The following is a 24,686-nucleotide window of genomic DNA, read 5'->3' on the forward strand; positions in this document are numbered from 1 at the left end:
TGGAAATAACACCACCAAGTGTTGAAAAGATAACTCCTTGATTTCGCACTGAATAAAAACAATTCTAACTCTTATTATATTCATTTATCAAAATCTAACTCTTTAACGTCAACACTTTACTCTCAAATGCTTCAACACCGAGAATTTAACTCTGATGAATTTGCTGTGTACTTTATTCTCGTAATTTCACCTTTATTCTTGAAACATTTCAACTTTATTCACTTAAATTCAAATTTATTCTCAAAACATTTTGGCTTTATTCTCGTAATTTCAACTTAATTCTCATAATATATCTGATTAAATCGAAATTACAAGAATAAATTATGAGAATAAAGTAAAAATTACAAGAATAAAGGTGAAATTTAAAGAATAAATTCGAAATTACGAGAAGTTGAAATTACAAGAATAAAGTCAAAATTATGAGAATAACGTCAAAATTACAAGAATAAAGTTGAAATTACGAGAATGAAGTCGAAATATTATGAGAATAAAGTAAAAATATAACTTTATTTAACTTTATTCTTGTAATTCCGACTTTATTCTTGTAATTTCGACTTCATTCTCATAATTTCAACTTAATTCTCGTAATATATCTAATAAAGTCGAAATTACAAGAATTAAGTTAAAATTACGTGAATAAAGTCAAAATTACAAGAATTAAGTCAAAATTATGAGAATACCAACAAAATTGCAAGAATAAAGTTGAAATTACGAGAATGAAGTTGTAATATTGAACTTTATTCAACTTTATTCTTTCAATTTTAAATTTATTCATGTAATTCCGACTTTATTCTCGTAATTTCGACTTTATTCTCATATTTCGACTTTATTTTCATAATATTTCAAGTTTTTTATTGTAAAATAGACTTTATTATCGTAACATTTTGACTTTATTCTCTGCATTTAGTCTTTATTCTCATAATATTTTCGACTTTATTTTTCACTTTATAATCATAATTACGACTTTTTTCTCACAAAATTTTGACTTTATTTTCATAATATTTCTACTTTATTCTCATATTTCGACTTTATTCTCATAATATTTCGACTTTATTCTCATATTTCGACTTTATTCTCATATTTCGACTTTATTCACTGCATTTAGTCTTTATTCTCAAATTTTTTTACTTTATTTTTCACTTTATAATCATAATTTCGACTCTCTCACAACAATTTGACTTTATTCTCATAATATTTCGACTTTATTCTCATATTTCGACTTTATTCTCATAATATTTTGACTTTATTTTATAATATTTTAACTTTATTATTGTAAAATAGACTATTCTCGTAACATTTCGACTTTATTCACTGCATTTTGTCTTTTTCTCAAATTTTTTTACTTTATTTTTCACTTTATAATCATAATTTCGACTCTCTCACAACAATTTGACTTTATTCTCATAATATTTCGACTTTATTCTCATATTTCGACTTTATTCTCATAATATTTTGACTTTATTTTATAATATTTTAACTTTATTATTGTAAAATAGACTTTATTGTCGTAACATTTCGACTTTATTCACTGCATTTCGTCTTTTTCTCAAATTTTTTTACTTTATTTTTCACTTTATAATCATAATTTTGACTCTCTCACAACAATTTGACTTTATTCTCACAATATTTTGACTTTATTCTCATAATATTTCGACTTTATTCTCTGCATTTTCACTTTAATCTCTGCATTTCAACTTTTTTGTCATATTTCGACTTTATTCTTTTAATATTTCGACTTCATTCTTATAATATTTTAACTTAATTCTTATAATATTTTGACTTAATTATCATATAATTACGACTTTTTTTCTCATATGTCGACATTATTCTCATATTTTGACTTAGTTCTCATGATATTTTGACTTTATTCTCTGCATTTTGACTTTATTTTTGTAATATTTGGACTTTATTCTTATACTATTAAAATTTTATTCTTGCAATTTTTTAATGTGACACTAAAATGTGGTCATTTTAAAGTGAGAGAGAGTTGTGCTTTTAGTAACCTGCAGAAGATGGCGAGCTCCTTCTCTTAGACTGGATGATCTGAAGGCGGTGTAGAAAGAGCGAACTTTCCTCTGATTGAGCCACTTCAGCATCTCATTAGTGTTACACTCAGACATGATGGACTTCTCATCCTCCTGAAGAGTAAATACATCCCCACAGCTTTAGTTTTACAGCAGTTCTGGGGGAATAAAGAGCTTGTCGAAACATTTTTAACATCATACAGCTGGTTCTTACCATGATAATGTCTCCACAAATCATCAAGCTGACATTTTTGGTGAAAGACCCCACAAAGTCCACCAGTGCAGGACGGAGAGTCGGAGGACCAGTCAGAACCAGACACTGAGGCCTGAGAGATCACACAATCAGTCAATATATGGATGTGACAGTAAACACTTTTATTTTATCATGTTATTAATGCACAAGAAAACAAAGCTAGTCAATGTGTTGATTTATTTAAGCCATAATCATCACTATTTAGATGTTGGTTAAGTAAATAAAGTGAGTAATGTGCATTTATTGTGTATGGACATACAAACAAAGCACTTTACAATCATGTAAAACCATTAAATAGTAATAAAACAATATAAATAGTAACACAATGCACCATGAATCCTTCAAACAAAGACATGTAGGAAGTGTGTTTCTGTAACCTGTAGTTTTTGACGTGATCTTCGACTCCGGCCAGAGACACAGAGTATGACAGAGCCATGTTGTAGGTGCTGGCTTGAACAGAGGAGCCCCAGTTCACCTCTTCAACAACACAAAAACACAGTTATCCCGAGTGAAACACAGTGTTTCATTTCCCTTCACTCTGACCTAAGCTCTCACCTGGTTTCTTATAGGCCACATAGCCAAATAAGAAGATGATCAAGGCTAAAGAGATGAGCGCAGCCCACCAGGTGAGGAGGAACATCAGCACCACAGAAATCGCTGCGCCGAATAAACCCGTCCAGGGGCTGTAATAGCGAAATGACGGCCTCCATCCTGAAGAGTACAACACAACATTAAGGTTAGAAAAAGAAATGTCTTCATGCTGTACATTTATGGAAAGGTTAAATATAAACCCAAAATACAGTGCTCAGCATAAATGAGTACACCCTCTTTTGAAAATGTAGATTTTCATCCATTTCTCAGTGAATATAGTGTAAAAATGATATCTTACAAATTAGCAAATTTCTGTATTTTGTGATGTGTTCTGTGTTTATTTACGGTTGTGAACTGCATTATGGGATGTTGATCTCTGCTCTGTCGATTTTTGATGTTGAAAATTCAACTTTACACTTTAACAAAGTAACTTTTATCAACATTTTAGTAATAATATAATGTATAACAAATATCATATAGAGAAATAAGTCTGTAAAATAACATAAAATGTGCTGGCAGGTGTTTGTAATGTCATATACAACACCAACCCAGACAATATAGCACTGCAAACTATTACAAATGATCATAAAAGCCTCTTTTTTCAAACTTTTAAAGGGTAAAAGTTGTTGTAAGAAAGATCAAGATTCCATAATGCAATTTAAAAGCAGAAATAAACAAAAAAAAATAAGAATAAGAATAAACGATTTCTTTTTACAGATTTTAAATGTAATTTACAGATATTTTCTACAGTGTAGCCAATATATATATATATATATATATATATATATATATATATATATATATATATATATATATATATATATATATATATATATATATATATATATATATATATACACACACAATCAAATGTGTTATTGCAAAAAAAAGAACAAGTTACAAATGTTCTACTGAATGTGCGTTTCTCTTGAACTGACCTGGTGAATTGGTGATGGAAGCGTGAAAACAGCTGAAGTTGATCAGAGCGTAAGAGCAGAGGAAGAAGTTGGAGATCAGAGGAGCGATTGTGTTCAGCTCAGCTGCAGAAAGAGGACATACAGTACAATACAGTACATATTTATATATACAGTAATATTATATACAGTAAAATACAGTACATATGGAACTTATATGGCATAAAATTGTACTGATAGGTTAAAAATAAATAGAGAAAAACTTGTTGTTGCTAGTTGTTGAGGAAATTTATCAAATTTAAACTAAGTATCCCAATGTAGGAATATAAATAATACAATGAACATTTAACAGACATATTACGATTAACCAAATAACTGAAACTATGAAAATTACAGACAAAAAAAATAAAACAAATCCTAAAAGCTAAAAATTAACATGCAAACAAATATGTAAAAAAAAGACTTAATTCAAACTATCAATAATAACAACAAAGGACTTAAAATATTGTAAATTATAAATATATATGTAACTAATTACAGTTTTAATGAATTTAATTCTTTAAAATTATATAAATTTCTAAAAAAAAATAAAATAAAAAAATGATTTACTTAATATGAATGAAAAAATCAAATATATGTAATATACAAATAAATAAATGATTTAAATATATATATATATATATATATATATATATATATATATATATATATATATAAATGTGCAAAATAATGTTTAAAGGGCACATAGTTTACCCCTTTTTTATGATTTATTATTATGATTATGGTTCTTCTGAGTGTGCCAGTTTAGGTTCAGTTCAACACACAGTTCAGATGTTTTTATTATAATGTGTTAAAAAGTGTCATGTTGGGGGCGTTGACAAAGTTTGCTGTTTAGGGGCGTGTTGCTTTACAGTTTTGGTTTCCCGCCCAACGTAACAAGGGGGCGGAGCCAAGAGCTCCAACGCTCTGTGTTTACAACAGACAGGCAGACAGAGAGAGAGAGAAGCTAAGCTAAGCTAGGATGAGCATTCAGCCGTAAGTTACATGTTGGACACAGACCAAGCAGAGAGTACAAAATCATTTGTGTCTTTGTATAGTCTCGGTGTAAAAGTGCCGAGCGTGTACACCGAGACTTATAACCACACACACTGAATTAACTTAAGCTCCGCCGCATTCGTGCCGACAGAAACCCACGCAGCGCCAAGCCACTGACCCGAAGCTCACTGCGTGCAGCCCGACAGAAACCCACGCAGCGTGGAGCAGCTGACCCGAAGCTCCACTGCGTACACGCCGACAGAAACCCACGCCCAGTACTCCGAAATGCATGGCGCCACGCAAAAGGTACAAGCAATAATTCCGATAACAGCGATGATGTGGAGAATATCGATCTTGTGTTGAGCCCAATGAGCTTTTCATCTAAAATCAGAGCAAGGGTGTTCCTTTAGTGATATCGCTTTGACTCATGCTGAAAATGGTGGACGTGCAACAAGGAACTGAGGATATGATCGTGACGCGAGGCTGTCAATCAATATTGGTGGGCGGGGGGACCGCACTCCTACGTAAAGTTGCGGTCGGTCTGAAAACCGCTCCAATTGGTCCACCGTTTTTTTGTTGTTAAATTGAAAAAAAAGGACTGTGTGTGTTTATATCAGCCCAATATGACGCTCTACACACAATATATATACACACATGTCTGTCCAAACAGCTTGAAAAGTAGATTTTTCACCATAGGTGCCCTTTAAAATTATTTTTATTTATTTTCCTCCATTATTTGTAGCATCAGAAAACATTGTCTGTGGGTGATTTTTTTCAAACTCCACCATTATACCCATGTACGATCAAAAAAGTCAACAAAGGTGCAGGAATATTGAATGAAGGCTGGGTATAGTAAGTACAGATGTTTACTCTAATTTAAGAAGTGTGTTTCCCAAATCAAGACATAATAAAAAAATATTGGCAGGTTCATGTACACGGAAATCATCCAAACAAAATGAACACTCATAACATATTACATATATTATGTTCAACCCAGGCTCATTATGGATCCATACCCCTATATACATTCCTGTAAAGTGCTAAATATGTCCCAGGAGCTACATTTTTGCCGTTTTTGTTTTATGAATCCATCAGAGGCCGCTGTGTACGCTTTTTCAAAATATCTCTCGCGAGTGCCATATGCGCCTGCTCTTCTCACGTAAATCCACCAGAGGCCGCTGTCCACTGACTGACTGACCGACCGATATATATCATAAAGATTTTTAACCTCTGGCTACATAATTTGTGCTCTCCAGAAATGTATACGGGCTACATAATCACAATGAGTCTGTGTTGATTATGTTTGAATAACTCATGTTCTTTGGGGCTTCTCCACACCATAAAGCCTGGTTTATACTTCTGCGTCGAGTGACCGGCGTAACCCACGGCGCAGGCAACGCGCGTGGCTGTGCATTTATACTTCTGCGCGCTGTCTCTGTTGGTCTGCATTAACACTTCCGAAACACTAGTTGGCAGTGAGGTGTAAATGTTCCTCTGTGTCGAGTTTCTTCTCTGCTTTTTTGCTTTTCCTGAACATTTCCGGGATGTACAAGTGGCTCAAACTCGCTCATTTTGAGGCAGGAACCAGCAGACGTGCAACAACTTTAACTATGAGGTAAACACAAAACAAAACTTTCCATCCGGACCTCCTTCACGGGACTCCACACTTGAAAAACAATCGCTCGCGCCATTCGCGCGGCTCTCGGTCCCGCCCAGACTCATCAGCGCTACCAAGCCGACCAATCACAGAGCTTACGCTACGCGTCGTTGCGACGTGTAGTTATATTTTTTGAGAGGTGCACGTCAGTGACGGCGATGGCCACGGCGAAGGGCTATGCGTCAGTGCCGTAGCATACGCCGACGTTTGACGCAGAAGTATAAATCAGCCTTTACTCTCCAGGATGTGTGAAAGACAGTAAAGGTGAACTCATTAGAGAGGAGATGTAAACTTTGTATGCAAAGAATGTAAATTTTGTATGCATATACCGGTTGAATATTATGCGTCACGTGCGTGCTAACTCACCAATCAGAATGAAGCACATTGCTATGATGTAACAGAGCAGATAAGCACGCAGCGGCTCGCTGTTTTTCCCATAACCCTTTCCAAAGAAGCCGATGTATGGGTAGATGTTATCCCGACAGAGACACTGAGGAAAACAGAGATTCTCAGCTTCACATTGATGAGCTCAAAAAGTCACAGTTAAATTCTGAAGTATTCACCCCCCCCCCCCTGTATATTTTCCCCTCAATTTCTTTTTAACAGAGATTTCTTCAACACATTTCTAATCATAATAGTTTTAATAACTCATCTCTAATAAATGATTTGTTTTATCTTTGCCATGAAAACAGTAAATAATATTAGACTAGATATTCTTCAAGACACTTCTATACAGCTTAACGTGACATTTAAACTCTTAAGTAGGGTAATTAGCGTAAAGTTAGGGTAATTAGGCAAGTCATTGTATAACAGTGATGTGTTCTGTAGACTATAGCTGCGTCCCAAATCGCATACTTATGCACTATTCTACGCCAATTTGTAGTATAAATAGTGTAAGTGGTGTGTTCACACTGAAAACTCTTAAAATAATAAGTGCACTTTAATTACCCGGATGATGCACTCATTCAGCCGCTAAAATGTAGTGTGTAATGATGGACACTTCACGCACTCAACGACCGCAGGTTTGCTTACGTAGCGGAAGGGGCGGAGCTATCGGACGCACATGTTGGATAACTTTATTTATTTTGGATGGTGAAAGCAAAATTCTCCTACGAGAGTGATTATAGCGCCTCCCGATGGTGAATGCGGCAATACCCACAATAGGTATTATTTGATAATTCGGTCGTTTATTTCACTGATTTGGCAACTGTCAAACGTCATCAGGGAAACGGTTTAAATTTCCGTTTAGTAAAAAAACATTAGTGCTCTATTTGGGACGACACTACATACATATACTATCCTGTTGAGTGTGTAAGTGCATAAGTACATAGTGCATGAGTGCATAGTGTATAGTGTGCCATTTGGGACGCAGCTTATCAAAGAAAAATATTGCTTAAGGGGGCTAATAATATTTACCTATGGTGATAATATTGACTTTAAATGACGTATGGTTTAAAAATGATTTAAATAAATTTAAGCTTTTATTCTAGACGAAATAAAACAAATAAGACTTTGTCCAGAAGGAAAAAATAATATAGGAAATACTGTGAACATTTCTTGCTCTGTTAAACATAATTTGGGAATATTTGAAAAAGAAAACAAAAGAAACAAGAGGGTGAATAATTTTGACTTAAACTGTACATGTTAACTATTATCTGTTTATTTCACCTGGAAGATTTTGGGTGCGGAGACGAGGAACGCAAGAGCGGACGACAGGGTGGCTGCAAATATACCAGCGTAAATCAAAGGACCAAAGCCAGAGACCTGGACCAGAACCTGAGGATTGTGCAGAATTAATAATTAATAATGAAGCGGGAAAACATCCACAGCACTGCTGAACATAATAGCAGCACTGATCTTAGAGATAACTAACTAAACTCAATCGATCTATTATTTAAGTAAAATGTTATATGTACAAATGTCATCCTAGATTTCGAGGGAAGCAGATTGTGGAAGCCATATCCAACAATAATCAATTTAACTATTCAAAATAAAATATTAATTACGTATAACCATAAATGCATGGGGGTGACGCGGTGGTGCAGTGGGTAGCACGTTCACCTCACAGCAAGAAGGTCACTGGTTTGAGCCTCAGCTGGGTCAGTTGGCATTTCTGTGTCTAGTTTCTCCCCGTGTTGGTGTGGGTTTCCTCCGGGTGCTCTGGTTTCTCCCACAGTCCAAAGACATGCGGTACAGGTGAATTGGGTAAGATAAAGTGTTCGTAGCTTATGTGTGTGAATGAGTGTGAGTGTGGATGGTTCCCAGTGATTGGTTGCAGATGGAAGGGCATCAGCTGCTTAAAAACATATGTTGGATAAGTTGGCAGTTCATTCTGCTGTGGCGACCCCAGATTAATAAAGGGACTAAGCCGAAAAGAAAATGAATGAATGAATGAACGCATGGTACAGTACGTAATGGTATTTTAAGTGCATTATAGAGAGATAATCTAAACCAAAAATATCTTCTAAACTCACTTCTAAAGACAATGGGTTGCACTTACAGATCATTTAATAAACCATGTTTATCTTAAAACCACAATTCAGTATTTGAGATTTTCCTCTATTAATCCTTGCGACAGATAACATTAATATCCGTGGGTGATATTTCTTAAACCACTCCATTATCCCCACATACAATAAGACGGCTTAGTTTCTTCATTCATCAGGGGTCGCGACTTATTCAGAATATGTTTTACACAGCGGATGCTTTTCTAGCTGCAACCCAGTACTGGGAAACATCCATGCATACTCATATACACACACACACTCATTCACTACGGCCAGTTTAGTTAATCAATTCCTCTATAGCGCATGTGTTTGGACTGTGGGAGAAACCGGAGCACCCGGAGGAAACCCACACCAACATGGGGTGAACATGCAAACTCCACACAGAAATGTCAACTGGCCTAGTCGGGGATCGAACTAGAGTCCTTCTGGCTGTGAGGTGACAGTGCTGACATCTGAGCCACTGTGTCACCCTTCATATTATTTAATAAGATAATAAACAATCATTATAATGCATTTTCAGTTTAGTTTTTTTGGTTAAGTGTATACTCATTTTCCTTTTTCAAGTTTTCAAGAGTTCACACTTAGCTGATGATGGATTATAAAGCTTGTTTGCCATGCTGTCCTGGGAGAGAGCCCTGAGCTCATAAGATCCTCGAGCCCAGGGCTCCCTCCCGTTTGCAAGGTGAGAGGGGAGTTTGAGCTTAGGTAGTTCTCAATTAACTCCCCTGCTGTAGTAGCTAATGAACAGAAGATTGCTCCCAAGAGATAACCACTTACTAGGACCATGTCTATGTTGCTGACTTCGATTAGGCAATTAACTTAAGTTGCATGTTTTTGGACGGTGGGAGGAAACCGGGTAACCCGGGGAAACCCATGTAAGCACGGGGAGAACGTGTGAACTCCTCACAGAAACGTTGACTGGCTTGGTAAGGACTAGAACCAGGGACGTTCTTGCTGTGAAGCAACAGTGCTAACCACTGGGCCACTGTGCTACCCATCTAGAAAAGGAGGTGGAGTAGGGGTGGAATCCTCATAACGAAAATGGCTGTCATAAGGAACTTAGGGTATTTATAGTGGCTTAGGAATCGTCTGATTGGTGAATCATAAATTTAATAACGCGGGGTCGGCTGCAAGCAATCATAAGCACCTGATCCTCTCAAAATTAGTTTACAAATAGACTTCACTTAGTTTTGGTGCATCTCTAGTAATGGCTGGACGTCCTGACCTGGAAGCTGTTGGAGAGGCCATAAGAGCAGGAGCCGCTCTGCTCACACTCAGTGAAGTTCCAGCCCAGAGAGCAGCTCAGAGAATCACACGCCTCCGTGAAATTCAGTGGCAGACTGTCATTCATGTTTCCGGAAGCGTCACGCAGCACACATGCACCTGAGACACACACACATAAAGACACATACACATGCAAACACACACATTTACTGTACACTTCAATGCATTTCAGACAAAATACAGTCTATAGTCTGATTTAATGAAAATGACAGGTGACAGCCTCCAGCGCCTTGACTGCAGCTCTGCACGAGATGTTCGGTCATAGGAGAAATGGTAGTGCCCAACTGAGCCTGGTTTCTCTCAAGGTTTTTTAATTCTTCACTTTCACTAACTGGTGAATTTTTTTCCTCGCCGCTGTCTCCACTAGCTTGCATGGTTCAGGATATGTAAAGCTGCGCATTGATGGATTTGCTCTTCAGTGTTTGGACTCTCAGTAGTGATTATTAAACCACACTGAACTGAGCTAAACTGAACTGAACTTAAACACTGAAAACTGAACTGACACTGTTCAATTTACTATGATCTTCTATGTGAAGCTGCTTTGACACAGTTTACATTGTAAAAGCGCTACACAAATTAAGGTGAATTGAATTGAAATTTTGAACAGGACTTTGGACTTTAAACCAGTGACATTTTTGCTGTGAGACAAAAGTGCTAATCACTGGGCCGCCGTGTTGCCTATGTAGAAAGGAAGGCGAGTAGGGGTGGGGGGGATGGGGGATTCGTCAAGATAAAGATACTGAGGTAAGCGAAGCTGCGGTCACACTGGACTTTTCTCTCCATAGACTTCCATTCATACACACGCAAATGCGTCAGACCGGAAACGCAAGGTCATGCTTCAAATGCGAAATTGCACCACTTGACTGCGTGAGACCAATTGAGGATCAAAACATGACCTCTCTGTGCAGAAATTTAAAATATGGAGCAATCGCTCGCTTTTTTAAACGTCTAATCATCCTGTTTAATCCCGCCCCTTTTCGCAGCGCCATACAATAGAATTTTGCATGCTCAAACTCTAGTGCAAGCATGTCCAAACTCGGTCCGGGAGGGCCAGTGTCCTGGAGAGTTTAGCTCTAACCCTATTCAAACACACCTGAATCAGCTAATCAAGCTCTTACTAGAAATACTAGCAACTTTCTGGCAGGAGTGTTAAAGCTAGTTGGAGCTAAACTATGCAGGACACCGGCCCTCCAGGACCGAGTTTGGACATCGCTGCTCTAGTGTGATTGCGGCATATCTCTGGTAATTTATAGTAAGTTAAGAATCGTCTGATTGGCGAATCAATCGTAAGCTAATGCGGGACCAGCTGTGGACAATCATAAGCACGTGATCCTCGCGAAATTAGTTTATAAATAAACTTCACATAAATGGACAATGTAATTTTGTCTAATTTAGTCTAAAATTGTTTCAACTTGCATTCAAAGTTTGTCTAAAATCTTTTTTTTTGCACTTTTTCTCCAAGAAGATCGCCACGTTGTATTAATTCCACCAGCCTGATCTCACAAGGGAATGTAAGTATTTTACGTTTTGTCAGCTTCATAGCTAATTCGAACAAATTCATACTAATACAAGTTCATTCATACAAAACCGCATGTTTTTTTTTTTTTTTTTAAAGGCACCAAACCCCAGCACTAAACCCTACTGTCATTGGGGGATAAGCAAATCATTCTAAAATGTGCAAATGACAAATTCATACAAATTATAGCTACTAAAACACAAAGTTACGAATTGGTATGATTGATATTGAAGAATCCCCAGTGTTCATCATATCATTACTATTAACATCGTTTTTTTTCAGGAAGATTTCATGTAGTGTTCAAGAAAAAGGGTTAATTATTGAATGATATGAATAAGCTCATCGGATTCAGTGGAGATCTTGATCAAATGCTCACCAACAGTTGAAGAGATGGCCAGATAACTTATGGTGGTGCAGAAAATGGCCATCAGTGTTCCTCTCGGGATGGCAATCTCCGGTTCCTGAAACATTCACCATCACAGCACTGAATTAATGTCACAAAATATAACGTTTATTTATTCATTCATGTGCTTATGTCATATAGAGGTCTGTTGTGCAAAGGCAGTTTGGGTTTTTACAAAGGTAAGTTTGCATACAGTTTGAGGAGGCTCAAGAAGGTGAATTCATTTCAGAATAAATTTTTAGATGAGCTTTAGAGGTTTTCACATCTGATCTTGATCCTATTAAAATAGTTTATATTTAAATAGTTTAAAATTTTCACTTATCATTATTATTGTCTTTAAATAATGGCTTTAACACCTTTATAAACTACATTATTAATTGATTTGCATTGATATAATAATATGTGCTTCTCAAACTTTTGCTGCATCATTATTGTTTTTTTCTGCCTTGTAAATGTGTTTAAAGTCATTATATTTCTGCTAATCATATATCTTAATCTTCAACAGAGAAGTAAATTGTGCTGACTATATATTGCAAATATTTTAAATCTGTATTGCAAATATATTAAATAATATATCTTTATTAAATCTGACCTTCTCATGTGTCATGTGATTGGCTGTTTGCTGCTCTCGTGTGTCGTGTGATTGGCTGTTTGCTGCTCTCGTGTGTCATGTGATTGGCTGTTTGCTGCTCTCATATGTTGTGTGATTGGCTGTTTGCTGCTCTCATATGTTGTGTGATTGGCTGTTTGCTGCTCTCATATGTTGTGTGATTGGCTGTTTGCTGCTCTCGTGTGTCGTGTGATTGGCTGTTTGCTGCTCTCGTGTGTCATGTGATTGGCTGTTTGCTGCTCTCATATGTTGTGTGATTGGCTGTTTGCTGCTCTCATATGTTGTGTGATTGGCTGTTTGCTGCTCTCGTGTGTCGTGTGATTGGCTGTTTGCTGCTCTCGTGTGTCGTGTGATTTGCTGTTTGCTGCTCTCATTTGTTGTGTGATTGGCTGTTTGCTGCTCTCGTGTGTTGTGTGATTGGCTGTTTGCTGCTCTCGTGTGTCATGTGATTGGCTGTTTGCTGCTCTCGTGTGTCGTGTGATTGGCTGTTTGCTGCTCTCATATGTTGTGTGATTGGCTGTTTGCTGCTCTCGTGTGTCGTGTGATTGGCTGTTTGCTGCCCTCATGTGTCAAGTGATTGGCTGTTTGCTGCACTTGCGTGTTGTGTGATTGGCTGCACAATCTCTGTGTTAATGACAGACAAATTAACCTGCTCTTAAACAGACTGGATTTGTGTCGTTTTGTCAAGTGAAACTGAAGAGTTTGTTCAACTTGATTTTGTGCAGCAGGCTTTGGTGATCATGAGTTAAGTTTGATCATGTTTGCTGATGTTCATTACCTTCAGATCTCCTGAGATGTTTGCTCCAGCGAGGATCCCGATGGCGGATGGGAAAAAGATGGCAAACATTCGGAAGAAGTCTCCGTCTGGTCCTCTCCAGTCTGGAAAGAGGTTTTCCACAAAGATCTCACCTGGGAAACACAAATCAGATATAATTACCAAGAACATTTCTGGAGGGGGTTAAAGAAAAGCTTTAGCTTTAAAAAGTCTAATGTCATTTGTTCATCATTGTACTGCTTTAAACCTGGAAGCAGTTAATGAATATTTGATTATAAATCATGTACAGTTAAAAACTAAAGTCAAAATTATTAGCTTCTGTAATTTTTTTTCCAATATTTCCCAAGTGTGGATTTCTTTAAACACATTTCTAAACATAATAGTTTATATAACTAATTTAATAGCTGATTTAATTTATCTTTGCCATGATCACAGCACATAATATCTGACTAGATAAGTTAAGTGACATGTAAAGTGAAGTGAAGTTAGGGGTTTGTTTTGGAGACAATCAAAACGAATATATATATATATATATATATATATATATATATATATATATATATATATTAAAAAAAGGGGGCTAATGATAATGACTTGCTGGATATTGCTTGTGCTCCAGCAGATGTAAACAAACACTTACTGCGGTAACTGAAGAAACCAATGGACTGCTTCTGCGGGGTAGCTGGAATCACTGAGCCGACAAAATAGTTGGTGAAGGAAACCATGAGGACCAAGAAGAACAGGATCTGAGTCTGTGAGAGGATGAAAACAACACTTCGTGAAGGAAAACTCGCTGTTTTGTGATGCTCAGTTTCATAGCAGGCACATTATGAGCCTCTAGTGGTGTGAGCGGGAACTGCAGAGATCACAGGAACTTTTAATTTGGAATATATCTGCTTAAAATCAATGATGTTTAGTCATAAAATGATCTATTTCTGATAAAAGTTTAGTACTTTAATAAAATGTCATTTTAATTAATACAGTTTATTGTTTGTTAATTAATACAAATATAAATAATAATATATAATATAATAATAACTAATAAACAAACACTGTGGACATGAATACATATCATGTTTAGTTTATATCATGAATAAATCTAGATTGTAAAACAAATGCTGGGTTATTTTTACATAGACTTTTGGTTTGCCTTGTCCATATTTTACACAAACTTGGGTTAAAATATCCCAGCATAAACATCTATATAAAATAAATAATCGTTACAAAAAGTATTGCATGTTAAATCATTAGTATTTCTTGGTGTCGATTTAATTGTGTAAAAACAGAAAAGATTTGAAAGATTTTAGTCCACATTTGATGAGTGTTTTGATTGTTTTAGACTTTTAATATGGCGTGTGATTGTAGATTTGACATAGTACATTTACACTGAATAACCTTTCTGTCTTTTGATAAAAATTCACAATAGTCACTATTGTTATAATTACTATCATTATTCTTTAAAATATTTATATTAAAATATTCCAAAGCCTGGAACGAAATAAATTAAGCTATAATACACTTGAAAACATAAATGATTTAAATGATTTAAATTTAATTACATTTCCAAAGCCAGATAACGATTACTGTATTGTGAAATGTTGTGTATTTTCAGGAATGTACCTTAGATTCCCACTCCATCCCAGCCAATGAGATGAGCAGCAGCGCGGTGACCGTGATGGATCCTATAATTCGGACGTCATTGACTGAATCCACAATTTGAGAGTTATTCTCCTGTAGCAATAGAAACATACATCATATCATATTCAGCGTAAACTAATGAAACAAAAAACAACGGTGTTCAGTAGCATCACTCTTACAATGAGAAGATCTCTGACCGTCTCCGAAAACCCCACTGTGTTGAGCGCACAGGCGAGAGCGTTCGCGAAAGAAAACACCACACCGATGGGCCCTCCGAGCTCTGGTCCCAGAGTTCGGGAGATCATGAAGTATGCGCCACCTAATGGGAAACACATGAAGAGAGAAATATGAAGATTGGACAGCCAAGCCTGATTAGGAATATGCTGTAAAATATGTTGCTTCAGCTACATTTTGTTGCATGTTTCAGATGACAAATCCCCTAGAGGGTGCTGCTCACTTTTTTGCGAATGAAATATGTTACTTAGGGTGCGTTTTGTTGTATGTTTTAGATGACAAATTCACTAAAGGGCGCTGTTTACATTTTTGTAAATCTAAAATATATTTATTTAGGTACATTTTGCTTTAAATTTCAGATGCCAAATCCATTAGAAGGTGCTGTTTCCATTTTGTGTAAATATGAAATACATTACTTAGGGTTTGTTTTGTTGCATGTTTCAGGTGTCAAATCTACTAGAGGGCGCTTTTTACATTTTTGTAAATATAAAATACATTACTTAGGATATGTTTTATTGTATGTTTCAGATGTCAAATCCGCAGGAGGGTGCTGTTTACATTTTTGCAAATATGAAATATGTTACTTAGGGTACGTTTTGTTGCATGTTTCAGATGTCAAATCCACAGGAGGGTGCTGTTTACATATTTGCAAATCTGAAATATGTTACTTATGGTACGTTTAGTTGCACATTTCAGGTGTCAAATCCACTAGAAGACAATGTTTACATTTTTTGGAACATGAAATACATAACTTAGTGTACGTTTTGTTATAGATTTCCGATGAAAAATCCATTAGAGGGCACTGTCTACATTTAGTAAATCTGAAATATGTTACTTAGGGTACATTTTGTTGCATGTTTCAGATGTCAAATCCGCAGGAGGGTGCTGTTTACATTTTTGCAAATATGAAATACATTTCTTAGGGTACATTTTATTGTACATTTCGGATGACAAATCCTCAAGAGGGCGCTGTCTACATTTTGCAAATCTGAAATATGTTGTTTGGAGTGCATTTTGTTTTAAGCTTCAGATGACAAATCCACTAGAGGACGCTGTTAATATATTTGCGAATATGAAACACGTTACTTAGCGTACATTTTGTTTTAAATTTTAGAATTCAAATCCACTAGAGCAGTATTTCTCAACCATGTTTCTGGAGGACCACAAGCTCTGCCCATTTTCCAAGTCTCCCGTAACCAAACACACCTGAATCAGATCATCAGCTCATTAGCAGAAACCTTTAAAAGGGTGTGACAGACAAAGGAGCCAACCAAAACATGCAGTGTTGGTGGTCCTCCAGGAACGTGGTTGAGAAACACTGCACTAGAGGGCGCTGTTTACATTTTTACAAATATAAAATACATTACTCGGAGTACATTTTTGTAAATGTAAAGCCTTCCTTCTTGTCAAAGAGAAGACACTTGTCGCACAGATCAGCTAGCAAACCACTGACATAAACCCTTCCCTAAACCCAACCAATAGTGTTTTCCAAAAGCAGACAATAAAGTGCACTGCAACACATAGTTTACCTTGATTTTACATTGCTTTTATATTTCATAGAAGAGTGCTTAACCATGCTAAAACGAAGTGAGACAGAAGCAAACTGATCATGCCAAAAATGTTGTCCATATGGAGAAAGATGAAGACGCAAACATATTTATTACAAATCATAGACAGTAGTACGTTGATTTGTGGTGTTTATTTGGTGTGTTGCACCAATATAATCCTTAGTTCATTATTCATATGTTCCTGTACATTTTATAAGGGTAAAAAAGGACAAAAGTTAATATTATATTGTCGTTATGCTGCCCCCTAGTGTTCATTTAACTAGAAGCTACAGCCAAATGTATAATACATAAACAGCTTATAGTTGTAGAAAACTACAGATTTGGCACGATTGTTTATATTATACAGTGGCCGGGAAGTGCAAACAACATTACAAAGTTTGAAACACTTTTACAAAGCTCGAGACAAATTTACATTTTGAAAAACATTTTTACCTATTATCAGACACAATTACATAGGAAAAACTATTTTACCAAGGACGAAACAAATGTACATTTTAGAAAACAAAATAACAAGATGCAAAACACTTTTACAAGTCCCGAAACAAATTTACAATTACAGATTCCCTACGGAAAGGGAATGTACCACACCTCGGAAGTGACGTAGAATGTACCACACACCAGTAGTGACGCGGGGGAAAGTTTTTGTTGTTGCTGGTGAGCGCGGTAAATTCGTGCTGTGGAGTACATGGCGTAAACAAAGTTTATGGTGACCGTACATGGACTGTGGTCGAGGGTTGTTTTGTCCGTTTTGTGGCAAACACATGAGCAGCTTAACACGGTTTTGCTTTGCGTGTGGTCGGTGTTTAGAGTTTATAAAGGACGCGGACCAGACGGAAACGTCAGACATGCTGCATCAATGTGTTCAATATTTTGAGGAGATCCACTCATACGCTGTAATCGTGAACACAATGTCCAGTCTACCGGATGTAATCCTCTGCTTGAGGACTCTTAACAGTAAACTAAAGGAAGCCTGTGTTATGGTTTAACTGGTGTCCGTGTTAACTGAGGCCCCTTTTCAGATGTGCAAACTATTAACGTTTGCAGATTGGCAGATTCGTCACTTTTTTACAGCAAAATGCCCATACCAAATAAAGATTCTTATTACTTGGTGTCAGTGTAAACATTGTTGATTTAATATTTGGGTGGCAGAACCAAAATTAATCTAAAGAAATAATTATAATTGACATGTCATCAACGGGATTCGAACCCAAGTCAAAAGGTTCTACACAAATATTAACTGTATTTTCCAACTAAGCTAATCCACAGTACGAGTAGAAATCGGTTTTGGTATCTTTATCAGTCAACATGTGCCATGCTTCTATTGTTTCCATGTACTTGCGTTTACATGTTTCTACACACTCTCACGCTGATATTTTCTCAGAATAGCTCTAATATGTTTTATCGCAGTTAGTCAACCCATGATTTTTATAGTTGTAGACTCGTGGAAACCTTTCTACAAAGTCACACACAAGCTGATATTATTGATATTTTCCAGTGTGTGTGTTACATTCCGGTTCACTACCGGTGTGTGGTACATTCTACGTCACTTCCGGGGTGTGGTACATTCCCTTTCCCTAGGGAATCTGTAATTGTAAATTTGTTTCGGGACTTGTAATAGTTTTTTGCGTCTTGTTAAGTTGTTTTCTAAAATGTAAATTTGTTTCGTCCTTGGTAAATTGTTTTTCCTATGTAATTGTGTCTGATGATAAGTAAAAATGTTTTTCAAAATGCTTTGTAAAAGTGTTATAAACTTTGTAATGTTATTTTGAACTTCCCGGCCACCGTAATATTACTATAGTTGTATTTTAACTATAGCAACTATAGAATTAACACATCTAATTCAAAAACACTATACTGTATTCACCTTATTCTTCGCCGACGAGTGGGCAGCCATTTGAATCTTTTTGGCAGGAGACTTCTGGTCTCATTCACTTCCATTCATTTTTAGACATTAAAAACTGCTCATTTCACTGCTTGATGTTGCAAACTGATATTTCCTTTTTATATTATTCTACTTGGTCTGTGTAGTCATGCAAACATTTGTTTGTAGAGCAAGTAGTTTGACTGTTTTCTGATGTTTATTATTCCTAGTCATTTCTCCCATAGGAGACTGAATCGGAAGTTCTAAGACAATCGCAAAAACAGGCGCACTTCTGCATTTTAGAATAAGGTCAATATGTACTATAAATTAATACAAGACAGGCCATCTTACATTGATAATGCATATAAAGCACACATTAGCCTTTCTATATGCTATTCAGTGCAATAAGCTAAAAATATGTATCCATATATTGCATTCATTCATTTTCCTTCAGCTTAGTCCCTTTATTTATCAAGGGTCACCACAGCGGAATGAATCACCAACTCTTCCAGTATATGTTTTACGCAGCAGATGCCCTTCAAGCTGCAATTCAGTACAGGGAAACACATCCATATTTCATAGATCATGTGAATACCCACATGTATCGCAAAGCAAGACTGTACAGCACATCATTATGAATCATATCAAAATCAGTGAAGGACATCAAACAGAACAAATTCAACATCAGCACATCGATACCGAAAATCAGAGCAATCAGACCAGCTTTAACACAAGTGACTCACCAGAAGAGACTCTCCCATTGGTGGAAATGGCAGATACAGACAACGCTGTGATGGACGTCACAAGGACAGACATCAGTATAATTAACCACGTCAGAACTAAAATAGAAAAAACAGGGACACGGTGTCAGCGCAGAGCTCCAGCTGACAGAACAGACAAAACACAAGAAAGATAAGCCGCCATCCGAGATTAGACACACTTCTTCTGGGAAGTACTCCTACAAAAAAAGTTTTTGACATTTACATTTCTTGAGCAACGTTATCTTTCCCAAAGTAAACCTGTGGTTTTATTGTAGGAAGTTGTTTTATTGCCTTGCACAAAGGCTTTTTTTTCCCCCAACTACAATGACAAAGTGAAAAAGACTTGTGTGTCAGCAGTGTGTGAATATAACTAGCCTCTAATGGTCAAAATTTAGCAAATCTGAAATACATCACCTTGGGGACGTTTTGTTGCACGTTTCAGATGTCAAACTTACTAGAAGGCAATGTTTACATTTTTGTGAATATGAAATACATTACTTAGTGTACAATTTGTTGCACGTTTCAGGTGACAAATCCACTAGAGGGCGCTGTCTACGTTTAGCAAATCTGAAATATGTTACTTGGAGTACATTTTGTCGCACTTTTCAGATGTCAAATGCACGAGAGGGCGCTGTCTACATTTATAAAATCTGAAATGCGTTACTTAGGGTACGTTTTGTTGCACGTTTCAGATGTCAAATCTACTAGAGGGCGCAGTCTACATTTAGCAATTAATTAATTTTTATTAATTAAATGTTTTATAATTACTCTTGGTAAAAACACTTTGATTGACATTCTCCCTTTGTACGTGTCATCAGAGGGGAGAGCCCCACCCACTATTGACCATCTCTCTCTCATTAGCATAAATAGCCCTGAGTGAGAAGCAGACGTCCTGTCCATTAGCCATTAGAGCAGTGGTCTGAAACTCAAATTGGTGGGGGGCCATTTCAGTAACTGACACACGATATGAGCGCTGTTGTAACAGTACCGTGCAGGGGCTTTCAAAATCGCCTGTGGTAATGTCATCATAGACTAAGAGGATTATAGATGTGGAGTTTTAGACGAAGCACAAACAGCAGAGTCTGTATAAATGGCCTTCTGCTGACATACTTCTTTTGACTTTTTCTCTTTTAACAACAATAGTCTTGTTTTTGAGTCTGCCACTATGCTGACACACAGGTATTTATAGCCACACCTTCTTTTGAAAGGAGCACAATCTAATTTGAATTTAAAGCGACAGTCACCAAAATGGGACAAAATGGTTTAACGCCTAAAAGAAGCAGTTTCAGAGAGTTATAAAACATTATTTGTGTGCTATTTTGAGCTGAAACTTTACATACTCACTCTGGAGACATCAGAGATTTATTTTATTATTATTTTATTTTATTTATCTTTGTAAAAACGATAGCTCCACTTTAAATAATGAAAATGCTCACGGATTCCTGCTTGAGATGTGATCCAGGACAAGCGCAGGAACAGAATGACGCCCCAAATATTCAGCATACAGCGAATCTGAAACACAACGGCAGAACGGCTTTGTGAACACAGCCATTTGTAGATATAACTGTGTGTGTTTTTGTGCGGTTTCTCACCATGACCCCGGTGACCCATCCGAAGCGAACAGGCTCAGACTTCTTTGCTGTTTCTCCATTTTCCTCAGATTTGTTTTCAGTCTCTTGTAACGCTGCAATGCTTCCCGCGCAGGAGTCGCCTGAGTTAACGCCACATTCGCCATTCTAACAAACACATGCATATTGAAATCCATTACAAATATTTACTTGGCAAACTCAGACGTCACATCAGCACCAGAGTCTGCATTTCTACACAATTTACTGCATTTCTACAGTAAATCTAAACGATTTACTTTTTGATTGTCATTTAAATTACATTTTTCTGACTTGTTTAAATATGTGTTTGAAAACGATGATCTATTTTTATTTTCCTGAAAACTGTCCCATATGAATATGAAATATAAAAAGAAATGCTATAGTAATTTATAGTCTAAATACGACAGTGTTTTTGAACTATATATTATACTGTATTGTAGTATTAACTATAGCTAACTGATAAACTGTAATAAATACTGTAGTATACTTTAGCTTTTACTACAGTAAACTGGGGTGTATAGTACAAGCTATATACAGTTGAAGTATATTATACAGTTAAAGAATTATTAGCCACCGTGTTTATTTTTTTTCCACAATTTCTGTTTAACGGGGAGCTGATTTTTTCAACACATTTCTAATCATAATAGTTTTAATAACTCATCTCTAATAACTGATTTATTTTATCTTTGCCATGATGACAGTATATAATATGATCATTCATTTTCTTTGCAGCTTAGTCTCTTTGTTAATCAGGGGTCTCCACAGCAGAATGAACCGCCAACTTATCCAGCATGTTTTTTACACAACAATTATATTTTGTATAGATTTTTTCAAGACACTAGTATTGAGCCTAAAGTGACATTTAAAGACATACCTAGGTTAATTAGGTTAACCAGGCAAGTTATTGTATAATGATGGCTTGTTCTATAGACTAAAAATATACAGCTTAAAGGGGCTAATGATATTGACCTTAAAATGGTTTTAAAAAATTAAAAACTGCTTTTATTCTAGCCGAAATAAAACAAATAAGACTTTCTCCAGAAGAAAAAATATTATCAGACATACTGAGAAAAATTTCCTTGCTTTAAATATAAAAAAAAAATTAAAAATAAAACAATCAAAGGAAGGCTAATAATTCTGACTTTAACTGTATATGGGTAATGTGTTGCTTTAAGTGTCCAAAACCTGTATTATTTCTTTATTTAGGTTGAAAGCAAAAGAAGAGAGTTTGAAGAATGTTGGAAAATGGTTACCATTGACTTCCATTATTTTTCTTTCTTTGGATATCATGTGGCTTTAATACTTTAAGGCTGATTTATACTTCTGTGTCAAGCGCACGGGTATGCTCTGGCTCAGCCTATGCGATGACGCATAGCCCTCGCTGTGGCCATCAGTGACGCCGACATGCACCTCTCAAAAAATGTAACTACACGTCACAACATGTTAAGCTTTCTTGGCTCCCATACAATCTCCTTTAATGTAACTGAACTAGCAAGATGGTGCTGTTGAAAACAAAATGTGTCTACCAGAAATGCATTGCTGAATCTGCATGCTCTGATCCAGTATTTGGCGATTGTTACCGCAGACTCACATCGCAGACTTTGCGCAGAGTCTCCAGCGATGGCCGGCTGCGGCGGATGCGGCCCGTGGTGGTGGCGTTGGCATAAAACTCCAGATGCGGCATCGCGTCGATGGTGCTGTATATGGAGGGTCGTCTGCTGTCCTGCCGCGAGTTCAGAACTTCAGATGATCTCCGTGTGGGTGAATCCACCGTGATGGCCGTATCGATGCCATTACTGTAAGAGGAGTAATGCGGAGGAGCCTCTTCACTGCCTGAAAACTGGCCTGAGGGCAGGTTGTCTGTGCTCGACAGCCCACGCTTGGAGAAGCGGTGACCCATTTGCTCCTGAAGTTTATTAGCTTTTTCTGCAAACAAATAAAGAAACGCAAACTGGTTTTGTTTTGTGTTAATGTTATTTAGACTACGCGGTCATTTTTTTTTATATAATTAAAAAAATCTTTGTTTTACTAGATAATCTATTTTCTCAATACAAAAAAAGTTTAGCAATTTTATACTTTGTTTCTTTTGAAATGGACAATCAATCAATCAATCAATCAATCAACCAATCAACCAACCAATCAATCAATCAGTCAATCAATCAATCAAACAATTAAATCAACCAATCAACCAACCAGTAAATAAATCAATAAATCTATTATTAAATCAATAAAGCAATCAATCAACCAATCAATCAATCAATCAATGATTTAATCAATGATTCGATCATTTAATCAACTATTAAATCAATAAATTAATTAATCAATCAACCAATCAATCAATCAACCAACCAACCAACCGCCTAGTAAATCAATGAATGATTCAGTGATTAAATCAATCAATTTCCAATCAACCAACTAGTCAATAAATAAATCAATCAATATTTTAATCATTAAATCAATCAATAAATCAACCAACCAAACATTCAACGCTCATTCACTCACTCAACCACCCAAACAACCAATCAATCAACCTATCCTTCGACCGCCCAACCAATAAATCCTTACCTCACTTAATTAACCAACCAACCAACTAACCAGTCAATCAATGAATAATTTAATAATTAAATCAATAAACCAAATAACCAGTCAGCCAATCAATCAATCAATTAATCAATCAATCAATCAACCAACTAACCAGTCAATCAATTAATGATTTATTCATTAAATCAATAAACCAAATAACCAGTCAATCAATCAATAAACCAATCAATCAATCAATCAATCAATCAATCAATTAACCAATCAACCAACTAACCAGTCAATCAATGAAGGATTTAATCATTAAATCAATAACCCAACCAATCAGTCAATCAATCAATCAATCAATGACTCAATTATTAAATCAATAATTTAATCATTCAATCAACCAACCAAACACTCACTCATTTAACCAACCAACTAATCAATCAATTAATCAACCAATCCATCGACCAACCTACCCACGAATAAATCACTCACACACTCACTCAATTAACCAGCCAACCAATCAACCAAACACTCACTCACTCTCTCACTCACTGTCTCATTCACTTAACAAACCCATCAATGAATCAATTAATAAAGCAACCGCTCACTCAACAAACTAATTAATCAACAGTTGACCAACCACTCACTCACTCACTCAACCAACCAGTCAACTTATTAATCAATCAACCAATCCATCGACCGACCGACTGACCAATCACTCACATACTCACTCAATTAACCAACCAACCAACTAAACAATTACTCACTCAATTAACAAACCAGTCAATCAATCAGTGAATCAACAAATCAATCAATCAACCAATCGACCAACCCCTCACTCACTCACTCACTCACTCACTCACTCACTCACTCACTCAATCAAGATCGACCAACTGTTCAGACCATTTTACTAATCCATGTT

The 24,686-nt window shown here is 36.2% G+C and overlaps 1 protein-coding gene across 3 annotated transcripts in view; it reads right to left on the reverse strand.

Annotated features, from left to right (window-relative positions):
* The window catches only part of slc12a10.1 (solute carrier family 12 member 10, tandem duplicate 1), a 41,053-nt gene that overhangs the window by 14,363 nt on the left and 2,004 nt on the right, over window positions 1-24,686 (reverse strand). For 2 of the 3 annotated variants that reach the window (XM_073907013.1, XM_068222367.2), the window contains exons 2-18: window positions 22,830-23,164; window positions 21,224-21,367; window positions 21,068-21,143; window positions 19,614-19,709; window positions 15,387-15,526; window positions 15,190-15,300; window positions 14,210-14,321; window positions 13,573-13,703; window positions 12,158-12,242; window positions 10,207-10,364; window positions 8,143-8,250; window positions 6,841-6,964; window positions 3,807-3,908; window positions 2,833-2,988; window positions 2,655-2,754; window positions 2,239-2,350; window positions 2,004-2,138 (exon numbers count right to left, since the gene is read on the reverse strand). In XM_073907013.1, coding sequence (XP_073763114.1) covers window positions 2,004-2,138; window positions 2,239-2,350; window positions 2,655-2,754; window positions 2,833-2,988; window positions 3,807-3,908; window positions 6,841-6,964; window positions 8,143-8,250; window positions 10,207-10,364; window positions 12,158-12,242; window positions 13,573-13,703; window positions 14,210-14,321; window positions 15,190-15,300; window positions 15,387-15,526; window positions 19,614-19,709; window positions 21,068-21,143; window positions 21,224-21,367; window positions 22,830-23,138 — 2,199 coding nt within the window. In that variant the 5' untranslated portion in view covers window positions 23,139-23,164. Of the gene's footprint in view, window positions 1-2,003; window positions 2,139-2,238; window positions 2,351-2,654; window positions 2,755-2,832; window positions 2,989-3,806; window positions 3,909-6,840; window positions 6,965-8,142; window positions 8,251-10,206; window positions 10,365-12,157; window positions 12,243-13,572; window positions 13,704-14,209; window positions 14,322-15,189; window positions 15,301-15,386; window positions 15,527-19,613; window positions 19,710-21,067; window positions 21,144-21,223; window positions 21,368-22,829; window positions 23,165-24,686 lie in introns of those variants that run through there. The other variant, NM_001161378.2, reaches the window with a different exon arrangement.

This window comes from Danio rerio, chromosome 7 (genome assembly GCF_049306965.1).
Source record: "Danio rerio strain Tuebingen ecotype United States chromosome 7, GRCz12tu, whole genome shotgun sequence".
Classification (NCBI taxonomy): domain Eukaryota; kingdom Metazoa; phylum Chordata; class Actinopteri; order Cypriniformes; family Danionidae; genus Danio; species Danio rerio.